General features: G+C 33.8%; 1 protein-coding gene across 1 annotated transcript; it reads left to right on the top strand.

Moving 5' to 3' along the window:
- Positions 1-7,320: 7,320 nt before the first annotated feature.
- Positions 7,321-21,466, top strand: LOC138327177 (ATP-binding cassette sub-family C member 12-like). The gene is made up of 11 exons (XM_069273161.1): positions 7,321-7,386; positions 7,938-8,009; positions 8,524-8,648; positions 9,628-9,700; positions 9,923-10,126; positions 10,838-10,985; positions 11,173-11,283; positions 13,176-13,348; positions 14,034-14,255; positions 20,682-20,811; positions 21,180-21,466. Exons 1-11 carry the CDS (start codon positions 7,321-7,323, stop codon positions 21,464-21,466), a joined length of 1,611 nt encoding a protein of 536 aa, XP_069129262.1.
- The last annotated feature ends 258 nt before the right edge of the window (positions 21,467-21,724 follow it).

The raw sequence follows: 21,724 nt of genomic DNA, 5'->3' as shown, positions 1-21,724 counted from the left end.
ACAACAAATTTCTATGGTTCTAAGCAGGCTTGTGTTTATAATTGGGAAATACTTCTATGGTTCTTAGCAAGCTTGTATGTATAATCGGGCAATATTTCTATGGTTCTCAGCAGGCTTGAATTTATAATCGGTCAATATTTCTATGGTTCTCAGCAGGCTTGAATTTATAATCGAGAACTATTTCTATGGTTCTCAGCAGTCTTGTATTTATAATCGGACAATATATCTATGTTTATTTGCAGGCTTGCATTTATAATCGGGCAATATATATATGGTTCTCAGCAGGCTTGTATTTAGAATCGGGAAATATTGCTATGGTTCTCAGCAGGCTTGTACTTATAATCGGAGAATATTCTATGTTTATTTGCAGGCTTGTATTAATAACCGTGAAATATTTCGATGGTTCTCAGCAGGGTTGTACTTACAATCGGGACATATTTCTATGGTTATTTGCAGGCTTGTGTTTATAATCGGGAAATATTTCTATTGCATTAGATCTACAGTAAAACATGTCCACTTCGATATAAAAACTACCTGCTTAATAAATCCATATTTCAAGGGACCAAAATTACTAATTTCAACACCATTCAACCTTATAAAGACTACTTGAGGGATTGTTTCTGATAGTTTCATTTTTTGAAAAATGAAGAAAACAGTTCATGCGAATTATGTTTACATGTATATTTAAGTATATCATATCACTGAAATTTGATATCCAAATGTGCTGAATAACTATTTGTCTATGGGTGTAGTTTTGTTTGATCTTATCTAACACACTTATGTGCCTTAGGCTGTATTACCTCTTTCCGTGCCAAAAGCACTGTTAAAACCTTGATATATAAGGTGACCATATATCAACATTGCAGTATATTACTATTTTCGTATATTAAAGTCATATTAAAGGCATATTAGATTTGATGTTGGGTGTTGTTTATTCAGGTCTTCGGTTTCGATCGGCTATACTCGGAATATCATACAAAAAGCTACTGAAGCTAAAGAATATGAATGGAAAAACTGCATCTGAAGTAAGTACGACTGATTTGTTCCAAAAAATTATCACTTTAAGAAAATGCTTACAGTAGCTGCGGTACATTGTGCGTTGAGAACGCTGAATGGATGTCTATGCTCTTTTGAAAAATTGATATTGTACTTGCCTATTCGAAAATGGTCGATTCTCCTTAAACATCCAAAGAAACTATACTGAAACCTGATTTTTGCTTAAAAAAAATCATGCCATCTGGTAGGACGACATAATCAAATTTATTGTTAACATTACCTGATCGAAAAGCCTATTATTTGGAGATGTTTTTCCCTTAAACGACTGAGCAATATGAAATTTATTAAACAAGTTCAATGATTTATATATATATATCTAGTCTTTAGACGATTGACACTTCAAATTATTTAAAGCATTTTATCCATTTCGTTTTGCACAAATGGAAGATCATCAGATATTATTTATCACAACGCATTATTGAAAATATACATATGATTCACTATTTCTAAATTAGACAGGCGAGATTTATCTGAAATATTAATTTATATATTATATAAATAAGTTTTCCGTCCATAATAATATTCGAAGTCGTTATGGGATGTCGACAACTGATTATAATGTCCTAATTACATGTAATGTTACAATAGTTTTATTGCACAGTGTCTTCTTGTACTTATTACATGACCGGGGCCGCGGTGGCCGAGTGGTTAAGATGTCCCAACATATTACCACAAGCCCTCCACCTCTGGGATGCGGGTTCGAATCCCATGTGGGGCAGTTGCCAGGTACTGACCGCTGGCTGGTGGTTTTTCTCCGGGTACTCCGGCTTTCCTCCACCAACAAACCTGGCACGTCCTTACATGACCCTGGCTGTTAATAGGACGTAAAACTGCACAGTGTCTTCTTGTACTTATTACATGACCACATGACATGGCGGAACGTGCTAATTTAATCAATAAAAACAAATCTACATCATTTTTTTCAGGTCATAACAATAGTTGGTTCCGACGCCTTCAGAGTTTCTTTGAATACCGCTCTTTGTGTTTTTTTATTGTCATTGCCAGTCTATATGGTCATTGGAACCGTTTACTTATACTCTCTCATTGGACTCTGGTGCTTCGTGGTCTTTGCCATTTTTATGGGATTTTACCTGTTACAGGTAAGTTATAATATTGAATTTGTATTCCGTATTTGTATATTCGTTATCCGTCCTTGCGTGTAGGCATTGATTGCGACGTCATTTTGTCAGAGACCAATGTTACATGTATAAGACGTGAGTTGTGCTGTTCACAAAATAATGACGTCACAATGGATACCTACCCGAGTATATATGGTAACTCTCTGAAATAAAGACGGAATAAGCTTATTTTTGTTGTCTAAATAGGTAGAATATTTTGAAAATTACTAAAATTACGGTTACTGTATATTCTTAGGCATACGTTGTTATAAAAATTCCATTTATCGTTTTAGTATTAGAAGAACAACGAAGAACATTTGATATAATGTACTATGCAAGTTTGCCATGTTCTAATAACCGCTATAAGTATCCTACGAAATAATCTAAACACTTATTCTACGAACTGCTGATTATAATGCCGTTAACGGATAGTACTAGAATAGGCTTTGTCTGATGTCCAAACCTTTTGACATTTAAAACGTCTTTCTGTGAAAAAATACTTAAAAATTGCTATATCGATATGGTAGGCTGGCATCCAATCAATCACGAATAGACATACCTGTGACTGTCTGAACGTCACACACAATGCAGGATGTTACTCTCATAATAGGAGATCTACCTTTGCTCTATTATAGCCTATAACAGCAGCTGCAGTTATGGAAGAATAAACACCATTTGATTATTACGACTTCCTCATTAAGGTTACGTCACGAATGCCTTGAGACTTCGATTGATGTAGATTTTTCTATTTTGATCTTTACACATAAACAAAATCCGGATGATAATTTATACATCCATTTATTTTTTCAGCTGGCGATCATAATCCCATAACTGCGAACTGTAATATATATAATGAATTTAACACACAACAATAATACTGTGTATTAAAATGTCATCAATCACATCAACAGTACATGTGAGATGCATGGACATAAAAATAACAAGAAAAGTGTTGAGTAAAATGCGTATGTGGGATCGTTTTTTGCAAAGGAACTGCTATACTGGCTGTGACAGTCCAATCAATACTGTGACCATCGAAGCGTTTCGTGAAACAGAGAGTAAGAGGTGTGAATCAGTGTCATTACGTTTTGAGAGCGTATAACATGACATCGCGAGGAGAAAATGTCCCGATTTTCTCATTGATACTTATTCGCTGGTATAGATATAGGCCTAAGTCTTTCTCATTGTATTTACTGGTATTTAAGTTCGCGGGAATTACCCTGACCTCAAATATATCAAAACTGGTCCTCAAATACAGTAAAATTGGTCCCCTGTCAATAAAACATCAATATTCCTCATAGATTTGTCTTCACATATTATTATTTTTTTCAAATCTTTACAGTATTTCCCTTGCTTTACCAAATTTGATTAATAACTGAATAATTTTTAATTAACTAATACCATCATAAGGGTAAACATTCTATCATTTGGCATAATTTGTAATTTTTATAATGTTACATAAAGGCGCTTTAATTCCCCCGGTAAGATAAATGTGAATATACCAATATGCCAACTGTTTGCTCTACTGAAATGTGGAAGCTCGCTCGATGGATTTTCTTATAAAGCATTACGCTTATTAGGCTAGGTGATATTTAGAAAGTCATTGACAATTTCGTAGATACCGAGGAACTATACATGTCATGTATTGTTCTGTAAATAATTCAGATGTCTATTCCACGCATTGGCGTCACAAGCCATTTTATCTTTTTCCTGCGGAGGCGTGTCTCTAATTTAGCATTGTTTTTAATAAGAAGTTATTATCCTTTAACTACAATACATCTTAAAGTTATGGATAAACATGTAAAAATTTGAAAAAAAAATTGTTCATGCAACTCTAAAACGAAGGGGAAAGGAAAACTGGCTGGACGAGGATAAAATTATCAGAAGATATTATCATTATTATCTTTTTTTTAATCTTTTAGGTTTGTCTTATTGAAATCAGTTCAATTCTCCGGCGGAGGACGTTAAAATGGACAGATATTAGGGTAACTGTCACATAATAGATTAAAATATTCTGATCCGATATGTTTTGAATTGCTATGATTGCAAAAATATATGATCCGCGAAATGTTGAAAAGTGGTTGAATCATATATAAATCATTAAAATCAGACAGGAAAAAAGTTTAAACTTAACTTTGGTTTTTGTTAAAATTGAACAAAATTAGCTCGGAAATAACCGAATGAACTATATATAGTTATTTTTGTTTATCCAGTTACTATTGAAGGATAATTATAGCAGAACCATTTGTGTAAATATGTTACATACCTGTTGATCAAAACCTATACTTAATACGAACTAATAACACCACTGTTAGAAGTTCAATTTATGATTTTACTATTCTGCTTTTGCATGTTAAAGAGTTATCTGCCCTTGAATTGTGCTGTGACGTCATGTATTTGTTTTTTGGAGAAAAAAACGACGTAAATTGTGCTCACGAAATAATGCCGTCACAATGGAAACCTACCCACAAGGGAGGCGACTTTGTAATATACAAAGACAGAATAGCTACCATTGTGTATTAGACCTTTCTTTTAAGTATATTCTTGGAAGAATGCACAATTCGCAATTAGAGGCTGAGATAGCATGTTACATATCCCATAACATGTATGGTAAAGTTTTTTTTTTTTTTTTTTGCATAGAGTTATTTCCCTTGATGTAAGGTATCCATTGTAGCGTCATTTTTTGAGAGCAGAGCGTCTGAAAAAATGACATTGCATACGGAAACAGATGACGTCACAATGAATACCTATTCACAGGGGCAGATAACTATGTAATTTGCAAATACAGAATAGGTAATATTATCTGATTGACATTTTATACTTCTGTATGTTCTATCCTACAGATACGGAAACTGACCGAAGTTCTTACCAGTATGAAACTGATCAAGATGTATGCTTGGGAAGAGCCATTTAAAAACTCAATAATGGGTCAGTTCATGCTTACATGTTGTATCTTTGACGTACTAAATACATTAATTAAACACCATTCAACTTCACACTAGTGTTGATATTGAAATGTTGTATATTTGTTTGATCGTTGAAGCATGTTCATTTCCTAACACTTATAAAACTAGAAAAAAGTGAATATAGGGGAGTCGTTTATGTATACGTAACATTACGTGAAAATTACCATGTGATGAAATTCACGTGAATTTTTTTCATGTCATACTTCCGTGAATATTTTCCAGTGAATTTCATGTGAAATTCGCATGAAGAAATATTACATGTGTATAGATATTATATCATATGAAAAAGTAAAAGGGATTCGTTTATATTTGCTGTTGTTTCAGGTATAAGGTCGTGTGAGACCAGACCGTTATTAAAGGTGTCAATATTAAGTTTGATTTCCAATTCTTTGATTGCAATTACTCCGTCCTTAGCTACGATGGCCACCATTGCCTCGTTTGTAAACGCGGGAAATGAACTAACAGCTGCGACGGTAATTTAACTTTATTTTTACTTAACGATATCTATCTTGTACGGTATTTATAAACAATAGCATGTGTCTTTTATATTGTATTAAAATACTTCACATCAGAAACAAACCTAATGCAACCAAACTGATCTAAATACGCATGTGCGACAATTTTCAATTTTCAGCCAAAATGTTTGTCCTAAAATAAAATTTATATATATTTCACGTTATTCGTTCTTACAAAATTAAAAGAATATATGTTTATCTGAACTTTTTATTTTTTTTTCAGGGATTTTCAATAGTGGCTACTCTTAATTATATGCGAGTTGTTGTGGCTTTTATACCATATGCCGGTCGAATATTTGGAGAAACGCTTATCAGCTTTGAAAGAATAAAGGTATGACCTAATTATCGAACAGTTGTGATATAGTTGACGATAAAACAAGAAATGTGAAGGAGACGAAAAACTCTTCATCTAGTTCAAACTTCTTGTTGATATACGTTACCGGAAAGTAAAAGTATTCATGGTATTTTCACATTGACCAATATGTGTATAGATAATGCCATTTCATAGTTGTTTGTAACATTTTCTACAGAGTTACTTTGAACAAAGTTCCAAATTTTAAACATATAGTATTAAAAAAATATGAAATAAAGTGAACTAACTTATATTTGTTTACTGGTTGATGCTTCCTTATATTTATACTTTGGAGTATCAAAAATGAAAGTAAAGAGATTTATAAAATAAACATTTATATTTCAAAATGAATTACCTTTGAAACGCATAATTTTTCTTTTACTTCAGCGTTTCATGTTAGAAGAAGAATTCAAACCTCCTAACCGACATGTTTTAAACCTGGATAACTGTATTGAGCTCCGCGATACCGTCTTAATGTGGAATGGTGACAATAACAACAACCCAGACGGTCACATGGACTCTAAACAAAAGGAAGGTAAACAAACATGATGACACGGAATATGTAAGGATACTGTATAAAATGAAATTATAGATTTGCATATTACAGAGTTATCTGCACTTACAGGTAGGTATTGATTGTGCGTGATGTGTTTGCGGACGTAACGTCATAATTTTCGGAGAAAACGACGTGAATTGCGCTTACAAAATAATGACGTTACAATGGATACCTACCCGCAGGGGAGCTAAATCTGTAATATACAAAGACGGAATATCTCCGTGTGTTCCTATTTAAGTCATTATCAGCTTTTAAAGTAGTCCGTGTAAAGACATATTTGTAATTTTCCTATGTAAAAGAAGTTCCAATAATGTATCAAACTTTTTTTATATATTCATTGTTCAGTAGCACCACCATCATTTATGTAAACGATAAATATGTCTACACAACGACTATTTAGTTCTGTACAGTAGGTTACGCTTTCGCTTGATGTTAAATAACAGTACTATAAATATTTAAACTTAAATAGCTATGTTATGAATGAGATCACAGCTATAATACTACAAAAATGATGAACTGAAATAAAAGAATAAGAATATGTTGCGTTGTAACAAAATGTGTTTCTACCTTCTGTAGAATGTCTTATCCTTTGTATCATAATCATATATTAGACGAATTTAATTAACCCCGATTACTAATATGTGTATGCATATATTAGAAAGAAATATGATCTCATTTCTAGCTTTCCTGAATGTGTTTATTAACAATTCATGACTCACTATATGTTTTATTTTCGTTCGCATCAGTTGAATCCGATATGAACAACAAGTCGTCCCTAACAACATCTTTAGTTTTAAGGAACATTGACATTGAAATAAAAAGGGTAAGGTAAAATAATGTTCTTAGTTTTAATAGTTCAATGTCAGTTTTCATGTAAATTGTCATTCTTGATATTTTGATGATATTATCAATAACTGAATACATAACTTATCAACATTTCCAATGCGACGTTTTACTGTATTGATTGAAACGTAATGATATGTTTCCATAATTTACATGTATTATATCATTGCGTCGCATTACAGAAGTACATGTATATTTAATAAAATACATTGAAATGTAAATAGGAATATTTGTATATTATTTACCAAAGACTTTGTCTTTGACTGTTCCTGTGTTAAGCAGGCCCGTTGGTCCTTTGGGTGGCCGCTTAAATAAAGTTTTATACAATAATGTGTGATGCCTATAATAGCCAATGAAGATAAGACGATATGGGAGTAGCACTAGATCAATCAGAATAAGTAGTTAATTTTTCATTTACACTTCTGCACATGAACTCAGAGACAAGTAAAATGGCTAATGAAGATATGTCGGATAACTAATCCTTTATATCGCAAAAAAGAAAACCACCTGAAATGACTTTGTTTTTAATAGGGAAGACATATTGGAATATGTGGTGCAGTCGGCTGTGGAAAGTCATCATTGTTACAAGCACTGATAGGCCGAGTAAGTAACATAAATATAGTTACTTTGACACAACAGTATCGGTCTATTTATCATATACTAGCCGAGTACCAACTGTATAATCGTTTAATTTCGCGGTAGACAAATTCGCGATTATCTATTTGATTCCTTTTTGCGAGGTGATCTGTTTGCATTTTTGCATTGTTTAACATCAACAATCCATAAGAGTTATCTTTCTTGTCATTCTTTCTATCATGGATATCTAAATTCATAGATTTGACCGCAAATATACCGAGAAAATGAACACAAACATTCTGAAATAACTGCAACTATCCAGTACATTACAAGACAATAGGAAACGATTAATACTATCAACACGTAAGGGTCTGCTCTGACATACCATTTGGTATATGGGGACAACTTCATCTGGTTTAGTTTCATTGATAGTGAAATTTGTTATATTCATAATGCTTAGTAACGTTTTGTTATTCTATTTTATAAAAAGTATGACATATCAAACAGTATAAAAATAATTATGTATTAATTACAATCCTAGATGCCTTTACTTTCCGGTCATCTCGCCATTGACGGTAGTGTTGCTTACGCAGCTCAGCAAGCCTGGATCTTCAACGGCACTTTGAGGGAAAACGTTCTCTTCGGAAGTTCGTTTAAAAAAGACTGGTATGTTATTAATTAAATATCATCTTATTACTTATATAATAGATATAAGATCTTAAATGATAATGAAACGAATACATGTATAAGGTTTTTTGTGAGCCTTTGAGAGAAAAAAAATAAAACTTAGGGACGAGTATATATTTTTTCTGTGTATACATTGTAATTAGAAAAGCCTGCACAGTTCGATAGATGTCTACTGTACGTCAAAATGTGCTGCAAACATTCAGCGGAGGCAGCGATTTCGATCTTTGCAAAACTATATCATTTGAATACGTTTTGCACTGATAACTATCATTACTCCTGCCATTAACTGTCTTTCAAGATTAGTACATGTATACGAAAAGGAAATGCTCACAAAATATTATTATTGTCATATTTTAACGATATTTCTATTCTTATGCTAACACTTTCGAGTTATTACATCAAATCACTGGATTATTATAAATATGTTTCATCGTTACTGTAAGTACTAATTAAAAAAAATGATGCTTTACATTATACCACCTCGTTGATTTTTTAGCTACTCGTATAGTTACCAAAACCCTTACCTTTAACTGGCATTTCAAATTTCATATTATGGAGGATATGGCCGCATTGAAAGAGTGATACCGTATACAGCAATGTAAATGTCGATATATCTAGCGCAGGTCTATGTCATAGTAGCAGGAGACGGACTATTTATAGACATTCAGACACTTTCTTTGAAGATTACAGAAAACATTGCCCGACTCCAAAGCAATACATTATACCGTTATTCGATTCTTTTGATGTACATTATGAAATCAAACCATCTGTTTCATTTGTTTTCGCACACAACCCATTTTGTACTATAATATAGTTCAGGGATGAATATAACGACAGTGATACATTATACCGATGATGATTTGTAGAATTATAGAAACAGATATTGCCTGTCAAAGCATGATTATATGGCCTACAAAACAACATTACCAAGACGATGTTTATTATTATCCTGTTACAGGTACGATAGAGTTATACAAGCCTGTAGTCTGGAACCAGATCTCCGAATACTGGCTAATGGCGATATGACCGAGGTACCATCAGTCTCAAAGCAATTTATTAATTATCATTTCATCTGTACGTCGTGATTGTCCTATTAATAAAATGTCATGGAGCTTCCCTACATTTATAATGATTTTACCAACAAATAATTATGAATTATGTTATTAACAACAATTGACTCCAGCGTTATTGCTCTAACATTTTCGTTTCATTTGATTTTCGTATCTTGTTTTCTCTACTCATTCCATTTTTAGATTGGCGATAGAGGAATTAACTTGAGTGGTGGCCAAAAACAGCGCGTGAGTCTGGCGCGTGCTGTCTACAGTAAAAGAGATATTTACCTCCTTGATGACCCATTGTCCGCGGTAGATGTTCAAGTCGGGAAACATCTGTTTCACAAGTGTATTGATACGCTTCTGAAGGACAAAACAGTTGTTTTAGTCACGCATCAACTTCAGGTATGTCAACACACGTGTGTCAATAACGTAATTATATCAGTCAGGGTCAATTAAGAATGCCCTAGGATTAGTGAGTGGGAAAAAACAGAAATACCAGAAGAAGAAAAAACAGTACCTGGGACTTAACATCTGTGGGTTTTAGACATAAAATTTAAAGGTGAATAATTAGTGATAGACCAACTTAACCACCATTTGTATATATTAGAGTCACTTCCCTTCGTTTCACTCCGTCAGTAATGACAAAGTAAAACACGAAGGGACATAACTCTGTTATAGTAGAATTCTAAACCACATATATACAGTACCACATTTCTAAATACATTAGGATAACTAAACACCACATTAATGTTACAAAGATTTTCGATATATATTTTCATTTCCTGCCTTTACCAACACTATCTATATTCTGTCTGTTCTAGATTAATCAGTATTGGTTATCGCGAAGGAAATCATAGGCTTTACAAGTATTTCAATAGTTAAATAATAATAACGTGAATCATGAAGTTTCGTTGTATAGAAACTATCGAAGTGTGTTTGCTCAAACGTTAATCCATGTGCATTTGTACCATCAGTAACAGAGAAAATTCCTTATCGCGAAATGGTTTGAAAATTTCTAAACACATAAAAAGCGTCCATGTTTCATAATATAAAGTGTAACTGATACGTGTCAGAATTAAGGATGATCTATTATTGTGGATTTTATCATTGTAGTATTTAGAGCATTGCGATGAAGTTTATGTCTTGGATGAGGGAGAGATTGTCGAGCATGGGAGTCATGAGGTTTTGTTGTGTAAAGACGGACATTATAAAAAACTGATTGAACAGTTCCATTCAAACATGGACCAAGCTCAAAATACAGGTAATGGCATGAATTGTATTAATACCTGGTATTAATGATAGGGGATTGGGGAGGGTTAGTTTTATTTAGTGTGCAATTTGTTGTGGGATTTTAAACCAGTTGATAGTCCCAATGAAAAGATATAGATATATGCTAGGTTGTTTTAGTACTCTCAATTTACAATAAGATAAAAATATTTCAATTACAGATGATATTTCCGAAATTGTTGACGAAGATATTAGCACACATAATGACAACACTTCGAAACAGAGTGAAGGTCGGACAGAAGAAAAATACAAGGAGGAGGACTATGACAAAGGTAAAAATAGATTACAGAGTTATCTGCCCTTGCGGGTAGGTATAGATAGTGGAGTCATATGTTTGCTAGCGTACCGTAATACTTATCAGAAAACACACGAATTCTGATAACAAAATAATGACATCAAAATTGATATCTACCTGCATAGGAGGTAATTCTTTATCAAATAGAAGACAAAAACAAAATTGATATTTACCAAGACTAAATTTTGATTGAAAATATCCAATCAATATACAATCAATAACAACCTACATGATAATACTTAGCCTTAAATGGAATATTAAACTATATCTGAATATACTTTTAACCTAATAGAGATACATGTAGCAGAAGTTGGCCAAAGCTTCAACATGAGAATTAAAAAACAGCTAATATTAAAATGGAAACTGTGAACAGGAAATTCCACAAAATAGAAGCTGTTTTATATAATAGACTTACAAATTATATATCAGCATTTTCTGTTGCTCCAAATGAAACACCGCTAAATGAAAACATTAAATGTAGTTACCGCCAACAGAAATGCGTTAGTCAAGACAATTCCAAAAAATGGCCAAAATATAAATAAATTGGAGGGGTGAAGTTGGTTGCGATTTCCTAGTTACTAGTTCCGTTTTATAAACGGAACCATGAACCAGACCCGAGTTCCGTTTAACTTAAACGGAACTAGGAACTAGACCCGAGTTCCGTTTAAGCTTATACTGAACTAGGAACCTGACCCGAGTTCCGTTTAACAAAACTACTGGCCAACGAGCGGAGTTCCGTTTATTAGGATTCCTACCTTTAATTGCATGTTCAATTACATATTATATACAGGAATCGAACGTAAAGCTTCCATGAATAATACAGCACAGAATTAATCTCCTTAACACAAATTTCCTTAAACGGATCTGACACCTTTATTAAACGGAACTAGGAACTAGGAACTCGCAACCAACTTCAGCCCTCCAAATAAATTTGCTGCGTAAAGCTATATCGAAAATGGCATATCAAATACTAAAATAACAAGATGCATCATACAAATAAGTGCCAAGCTATATCAAAATAAATCAGATAATCATTGCTACCGCAATATGTCACAAACATTCGCTGATGCCCTGGAATAACTATCACTACACTCTTGGAAATCATATTGAAGCCTCGACGCAGAATCTTAACACATGAAGTGATAAGCTGAAAAATACAAATTAAAAACCGACAGCAGAAACGCAAGAAAACAATCAGCACACTAGCACTAGATAAACGGATGGGAATGGTGGGTTTTGGCAAACAAATCTATGGGAGCAAATATTGTGCGCCTTCCCTGTATGTAAACTAGATTAAAAAGGATTTTATCCACCTCCCCTGGAGAGTTCCACTGTTAGAGAAGGACGGGGCGTAAATCTTATGTCTTCATCTAATTAATTGAACTAATTGAGACACCATTAGTTCTTATTAACATGCATAGATGTATTTCGTAAACCACAATAACTAGAACCGAACTCGTATGTTTCGATGACCATGTTTAAGTGAGCTATTGTCAAGATCATACTATCGGATAGCTCTAATTGTTATCATAATCACATCAATTACGATCGCCAATTAATACATAAATAAGTTATTCCACAGTGTTCAGCATGTTATTCACAAAAGTAAACGGGAAAAAATGTGTACAAGAATAAAAGTAACTAAGAAGATGCTTAAGTCAAATAGGATATTTAGAAATATTGCCTTCAGGTCTAAACCTTACTCATGACTTGAAATGTTGATTCGGTGCTTATAAAAGTCAAAACCCAAAAATGTTGAGTTGAATCTCGAAAGGTCAAAACGAAACTTAAATTGTTGGAGGGATAATCGAAGTCTGAAAGATAATTCTTCCAATGATGTGGTCAAGCTAAATACTTTGTGCTTGACAGGCATTTTGACAGATAGAGAGACGTCACAAATTGGCACCATCAGTTCTGACTCCTACGGTAGTTATATCCGACAGGCGGGAGGCGGGATTGTAGCATTTCTGGTACTACTGCTGTATGTAGTGGCAATATCGTCAACTGCGTTCTGTGAATGGTGGCTAGGCATATGGATTCAAGTAAGACTCTCCTTTACCATTAATTATTTGTTTTATTGATATCAGTTCAATTTATGATGTTCGACAGTTTTTTGATGATGTGAAGATTTATGGAAGATTTTAATTCTTCATGCTAAGTGAAATATTTTGCGAATTTTACAACCTCACTCAAAATGGATGATATTACTTCAGAAATTGTTCATATATGACATGATTACGTCTATCAAGTAAAGGTGCAAATAGCCTATGGTGGATACAATCTGTTCTATGTATGCATTTCTGATTCGTGAATATAATATTACAATATCATAATTTGACAGACTATTTCCACCTATACCATGTATATGGTGTGCCTTATCTAAACTGTTTATCACCGGGACTAGCATATTTGGCCGGTATACACAGGTTTCTGGATTATAAGGTTTCATTATTATAAGTTAGGAAGGCAAATGTAATACAATCACCCCCAGAATACAAAGGGATCCGGATTCCGCCGAAAACGGAAATCCGGTTGCCCGTATGATGAACTGTATAGGAACGCATGCGAACGGTTTCAAATGATCGAGAAATGTCGAACGTCCGTCACTGCTTGACAGTACTTTTTTTTACAAATGGTATTGTTTTGTGCATGGTATTTCTTAAAATTTTCATTAATTTCAGCTTTCACATTTTGTTTTTGTCCTATCAAGAATGCATTTATTTTCAGACTGTACAGGTACAAGAAAATAATCTTATTGCCTCCAATGAATCCGGTTCTAATTTTCCAATAAGTGCAAACACCTCGACAACAAGTTTGGACAAAGTAAACAATACAATTATTGGAATAGAAAAACTACAGGAAGAATCTAATTGGTATTTGATGGTGTATGTTTACTCAACGATAACTCTAGTCGTTTTATGTGTACTGAAAGGACTGGTTGCAGGAGGGGTGAGTATTTGTTAAAGAAAAATAAATGAGCAGTTTCAACTAGAACCAATTCAATTTAACCAAAATCTAACTAAATGTAACGAAAATCCTGTTTAACTCGAATTATTTTGTTTCCAACAAGACCTATATAAACGTATACATGTACTTCTCTTCTGATTGCTATATCAATATATCAATATATTGTAGTGAAAATGCAATGAACATGTCTTCCTATTAACAATCGTAAACCTACATGTAAAAACATTTTGTCTTTACTAGTTGGGCAACACCTTAAGGGGTGTTGCAGATGAAATGAGAGACATAAAGGACCATGATAACTCGTGATAATTCTCCAAAGTAAGAAACTGAATGAAGAATAACGCACAAGGGATCATGTTATACATATCTCTGATTTATTTTGTCTATATGATGTGTCGGGAACGGGATATAACTCTTGCTTTTACTCTTAAAAGAGAGCGGTTTCATAAGCTTAGGAAACGTATCCAACAATTTAAAGTCATTTTACAATTTTAGTCTATTTGACCCTTGTGACTGTGACTTTGAATGAAGGTCAAGGTCATTCATTTGATCAAACTCATAATAAGTAGCCCTTCAGCCCAGCATGCTGCAAACTAATACATATACCATGCATATGACTACAGGCCAGTTAAATATTGATAGAGGAGTCATTTAAAGATTTAAGCTCATTTGACACTGTGACCTTAAGTTAAGGTCAAGTCCATTTATTTGAACAAACTAGGTAGCCTTCCATTTCAGCATGTTACAGGTACTCCCATTTCAAAACTGGCAGTTTGATTCTTTTACGACTAAACCTAACCTTCGGAAGATAGTCCGATTCTATTATAACTTACCAATTCTAAATTGGAGGTAGTCCTATTATCACGTCTCATCCTAATCTTCGGAAGTATATTTTAATTTCCTAACAAAAAGCACCTGAATGTACACATTAACACACATTTTTGGTGAATAATGTATTTACCTGTTAGATAAGATGAATTATTTTGTCTTTAGGTTACTTTCCATAATAAAAGTAGCACCAAAATGGTTATTTATTGTTTTGTATTCCTATGAAAATATGGGTGTACCAAATTATTTTTCATCAATTCTATACATTTATGGACCCTTTGACAGTGTGATATAAAGGTTTATTTATCCGAAGATGAAATATGTCCCGAGGAATATTACATCTAATTAAGCATTAAACTAACTTCCTATGGCATCTATGGTTCATATAGATGCCAGAGCTTTGCAGACAATCTTCATAATGCGCGCTAGCGCATTATGAGATGATTGTCTCCAAAGCTCTGGCATCTATATAGACCATAGATGCCATAGGAAGAATATACGATTCGTCCGTCATTGCTGTACAATCATAAGTCATAAGAGGAGATATAACTCTGTGAAAGATGAGCGGTTATAATAAAATTAAATATTTAGCATTATGCTTGGAAATACTGTATAGCTCAAAAATTACTAAATTAAAGAATTTATTCAATTCAAATAAGAACTTCTCATGTGGTTTCTGTCATGGGTGTAGAACAGCATATCGGGTAATATACTTCCATTATAAATAATTAAAGACTTTGGTAATGAAAGCACACCCTCTCAAAGTCAGTTTTCAGTAGTAATTGAGAAATTCTTTGTTTTTAATTTTAATACCTTTTCCTATTAGAATCAACTTTACATTGCTTTTACAGTACAAACTGTTCAATGAAGAATGTTTGTTTTTGCTATGTTATAGCATTTTAAAGTTCAGTAATTAAAACCTAAAAATGTTTAAAGCTAAAATTATGTCATTATACAACTTATTGATTTCAAAGAGTTTTATCTGCATCATAAGTACTATATAATGTTATCAATGTAACAAATTTGAAAAAATTCTTGTAAAAATGTTCAGTCAGCGAAGGGATATAAATACAGTTGGGTTTTTTCAAAATAATCTGTCAGTAGGGGAAGATAACTCCATAAAGCAGGATATTTTGGGCACCATGCAGACATTACTTAATCTTGAAAACTTAATTCAGTCTGATTTTTGCTTTTAGCATATAGCTAAATTAGTAATTCTTTGTCAAAATCTGTGCAATTTATACAATAAATGCTTTGTATCAGTCAAAAATGTACTACTGGCCTAGCTTTACAAGTTTCCAAATGAAAAAAAAAAGATGTAAAAAACAAATCATATTAAATAATCCAGATTCTGATTTATAAATAATGACATGATACCCAGTATAAAAGATTTGGAAATTGCAGTATGACATCACAAGTTTTGTATTCTTACATGTATCCTGGAAATATGCATGTTCATGAATAATCATGTAAAAAGCTCTGCTTCCCCGTTTTTCCTCATATAAGTAAGAAATTGGTAACAATAGACAATATCGTCCTTGTCAAACACTAAATACCTTACAAAAACATACATTTTAGAGAACAAGAATCACTTGAATTTCAAGTTCATGATTAATTTTGTTTTCCGTCCTTTCATCAGTATTAGTCACTTATTAAGACGCGCTGGTTATTTAGAAGGTGAAAAAGATGGAGTAGCTTGTTTTGGGACTGTGGACAGTGGTTGCCTAGTGGTAAGATGTCTCAACATATTTACCACAATCCCTCTGCCTTTGGTTTTTGAGTTTGAATCCCATGTGGGGTAGATTCCAGGTACCGACTGCTGGTCAGTGGGTTTTCTCCGGATACTCTGACTTTCCTCTCTTCTGATATTTAATTTAAATAATGGCATGACATAAACAGTTTTTAAATGTCTTGTATATAATTATCATATAATAGTAAGAGTCCCGTTGGCCAAGTGGTTAAGATGTACTGACCACAACTCAAGCCTAGCTCACCTCTGGGTCACTCTTGTCACTTGACTGGTTTTTCTCCGGATACTCCGGCTTTCCTCCACTAACAAACCACACATCCTTACATGACCCTGGCTGATAATAGGACGTTAAACTAATACAACCCACTGATGTATAAGTCTCCGCTTACCATATTTTATATAAAAAAAATCCCATATAAATAAGAAAATGGTATTAATAGACAATATCAATCTCGATAAACAAGAAATATATTAGAATAGTACATACATTTCTATATTTTGGCTATTTTTTTAATTGTGTTTTAGCATTATTTATGTTAGAAAATATACCTAGAAAATGAACAAATAGCAAATTGCCTCCCTTTATTCAATCCCAGTGAAATGAAGGAATTAAAAAAAAAAGTTCAAAAGCAAATAATATCTTTATTGGTACAATACCTTAACCGATATGACTTAAATTTTTTAAATGTATCTGTATAATGAGAGAGATATATTTTTTTGTAGATCTATTCACTAAAGTTATTGTTTAATAATTATAAAATATTTAGTTTGTTCAGGAATTGGCGGGGAGACGAGACATTTTTTAGACAAACTACTGGGACCCTACCGGTAGTCGTGATTTGGGAAAAAATAATTCTTTGCATCTCATGAAACATATTATTTCCACATAAACAAAACAACACCTTGATGAAGTATTCGTCAGCAGCTCCAGACATTCGTAAATCTGGACACACAGTAAAATATGCATATAATCACGACTACAGTACTGGTTGGGTCCCAGTAGCAAACATTTTTTAGAATAAATATTAAAAAAAAAATGTAAAAAAAAAATCAATTAAAAGGTCTCTGAAATGCTGAAAACCGAAACTGAAGAGACTGTTGAGTGTTTGATATACAGAACATTTAAATTTTAAAAACCTGTTGTTACTATGCCCCCCTCCCCCTAAGTGTACAGTAACTTTAAGGTAATGTAAAAATTGCGTATCTTGGCCAACGTGTCATGTAAAACTGCAGTGCGTATCTAACGTTACATGTAATAATGTTGATCATATCCATTGTCAAAATACCAGTTTTCAGGTTTGTCTTCTTTAGGCCTAGTTGTCACTATATTTATAGTTTACGGCTAGCCCTTGCCTGACATTGTCGCATGGACGTGTCATTCGCTTTCGCTTTGATCTCATCACGGTACTACAGCTGATACTCTGTGCTATTTTTAGACTGCAACTGATCAACAAAACATGTCATCTGATAACGGGTAAACTACGCTAGATCAACTAGTACATATGTAGGTAGAAATTTAATCATACAATTAAGCAATATATTAGGAGAACATATTAAAATGTCATCTGTCTCAGAAACTGCACAATAGACTGTCAGTTCACGAGTTGTTTTTAATTCAATTCATGCAGTGTTGCCTGGCCTAACGCTTGATTCAGTCGCTGTCGTGATCAGACTCGGTAGGTCTAACAGTTACATAATAAACAACAGCAACCTCAAATATAAGATAGCGAATAATACTAACACCCGCCGATATTGAAAGGTTTAACAACTTAAAATACATAACTAGGCCTAGTCTCACTTACCGTTATTGCCGATTGTAACTTGAACAGCGAGGCGGCTTTCAACATCAATTCGAACCGGTTCAAACCGGATACACAAGTGACACAACGTTACCATGCACATTTCTTTCTACCAGGTGGCGCTAGTCGTATAGCATTCCTTTTTGCGGTTGAACGCCCCAAACAACACCCATTTCCACAATACACGCAATCCCCAACAAACTTTTGGATATCATTACAAGACTTATAAAACGTTTTATAAACTTAAGTAATTTTATGATAAAATAAAGATAATTTCCATGAATACGATCAATTTGTGAACGGTCCACACGTCGATCCAATCGGTCAGACTAGCTTTGAAGCAAGGCGGCTCACAGTCCCGAAATCTCCCCTGTCGTGGAAATTTACTGGGAACCTGCGAAATACCACCAATTTCCAAGACCGTCTTGTGGTCGTTCTTTAATATATCATCTGTCTCAGAAACTGCACAATAGACTGTCAGTTCACGAGTTGTTTTTAAATCCAATTCATGCAGTGTTGCCTGGCCTAACGCTTGATTCAGTCGCTGTCGTGATCAGACTCGGTAGGTCTAACAGTTACATAATAAACAACAGCAACCTCAAATATAAGATAGCGAATAATACTAACACCCGCCGATATTGAAAGGTTTAACAACTTAAAATACATAACTAGGCCTAGTCTCACTTACCGTTATTGCCGATTGTAACTTGAACAGCGAGGCGGCTTTCAACATCAATTCGAACCGGTTCAAACCGGATACACAAGTGACACAACGTTACCATGCACATTTCTTTCTACCAGGTGGCGCTAGTCGTATAGCATTCCTTTTTGCGGTTGAACGCCCCAAACAACACCCATTTCCACAATACACGCAAACCCCAACAAACTTTTGGATATCATTACAAGACTTATAAAACGTTTTATAAACTTAAGTAATTTTATGATAAAATAAAGATAATTTCCATGAATACGATCAATTTGTGAACGGTCCACACGTCGATCCAATCGGTCAGACTACATGTAGCTTTGAAGCAAGGCGGCTCACAGTCCCGAAATCTCCCCTGTCGTGGAAATTTACTGGGAACCTGCGAAATACCACCAATTTCCAAGACCGTCTTGTGGTCGTTCTTTAATATATTTTTAAAAACCAAAGATACCGTTTTGTTCAGAATTACTTAAATTTTTAATGTGTAGAATCTCATTTTATCAACTTTTAACGTTTGTTCGCTAGGTCGGATTAAACAGAAACTAGCGATGAAAATGTCGATCTTTGCCTGTTTGACCCTAAATTTCTCACTCAAATGAATTTTCGTACAGTCAACATATATCTCAGTCGATAGATCACGCCAGGATTTACTTAACTGTAAAATACCGTTTAAAAGTATCTGTCAGTTTCCTTATTACTCAACTTGCGGTTATAAGCGTGTTGGTAGGTAAAAGTTGTCGTGTTTACATTCGTTCCGAAGGAACGATAACTCTGTTATCGCACCTTACGTCTCTCATTTCATATTATTTTACTAACTGTTTTCACACATAGCTTGGTATATAAGAGCTATATTTTATAAAAACCGTATGAAAACGTACGTTTACAAAGTTGTCTTATGCATAGACATTTGAGTATAACCGGTATGATATTAATTAAATAATTCCAAAGTTATAAAAGTGTTTCAGTATCACCTGTGTATGACCTAGATCTGAACAGTGGGAGGAGCCAGAAACCTAATAGACGAAGTGCAATTGACATTTGTCGTCTTTGTATCAACTTTAAAGTTTAAAATTTATTTATATCCAACTTGCATTCATTATGTTTCTTCTGAGTTTCTAAGTTTCTATTTCTAAGTTTTTCCTCTTGTCGGCGGATAGTGATTGCTACATTGTTCATGAGCGTTATGTCAGAGAAATCGACGTTATGTTCACTCATAAACTAATGACGTAAGAACATATACTTACTCTCAAAAGTAGCTAACCCAGTTATGTACAAAGACGTACGTACTATAAGTCTAGTTTTCTGTTTTCCTTTTCCTAATTAAGGTGATGACCAATGCCTCTGTAAACCTACATAATGAGGCCGTTGGGAGAGTAATGAGTGCTCCGATGCAGTATTTCGACGCCAACCCGCCTGGACGACTCCTTAATCGGTTCTCAAGAGATGTAGAGGAAGGTCAGGAATGTTTTTGCTTCGCTCGAAGTCAAATGCACCTTACCAATGATACTTAAACTAATATTTTCATGTTTTGTCCTTACGATTGACAATAAATATTGTTTCAAATTGAATTGCATATTTTGTCATTTAAGAAGGATAAGCTAGGGAATGCAATAGCTCCTTGTCGTGAAAATAAGTCCTAGTCTTGATTCTTTACTTCCATCGAAAGCCGAGACCAATATCAAAATGACTTGTAAATAATGGTTAAATGAATGTTTAGCAAAAACTCTTTATCGAATTATATATGTGACAACTTTCAACACGTGAGAAGTTTATAGCTTTTATATAAATGATGTTCATCGGTTTTTTTTTCTTTTTCATTGCAGTCGACATATTTATCCCGAATCTCACTGACAATCTACTCCAAGTATTTATCATGATCCTTGCATCTCTCGTCAGCACGGCTTACAATTTACCTGTGTACCTCATCGCCGTATTCCTTGTCGCTTTCTATGTTTACATCATCAAAGTCATAGCAACAATCCCACTACTAAGTTTAAAGCGTCTCGAAAACGTCGTACGGTCCCCTCTCATAAGTCACGTGACCACTTCCTGCAGTGGACTGAACACCATCGTGTCTTTCTCACAGGAAAACAACTTCATGAATGCGTAAGTTATGTTGTGATACAATTGGAATGATGATTGTATTTATTATCTTTTATAACAATATTACGTGATAATAATATTATTTGTAGAAAGTTATTCTTTGAATTTGAATGATGGGGAAATTTGTAAATAATGGAAAGAAGAGAATGATGATCTTCAACTTATTATGTACATGTATTTCCAATATAATTATATACAAGTGTTAGCTTTCAAAAAAGCTAACAAGGCTACCATACAGCATTATTTATTAGGAAGCAATGAGAGG

Source organism: Argopecten irradians, chromosome 7 (assembly GCF_041381155.1).
Source record: "Argopecten irradians isolate NY chromosome 7, Ai_NY, whole genome shotgun sequence".
Lineage (NCBI taxonomy): Eukaryota > Metazoa > Mollusca > Bivalvia > Pectinida > Pectinidae > Argopecten > Argopecten irradians.
Note: the sequence above shows the minus strand (reverse complement) of the source record. Positions and strands in the feature narration are given on the sequence as shown.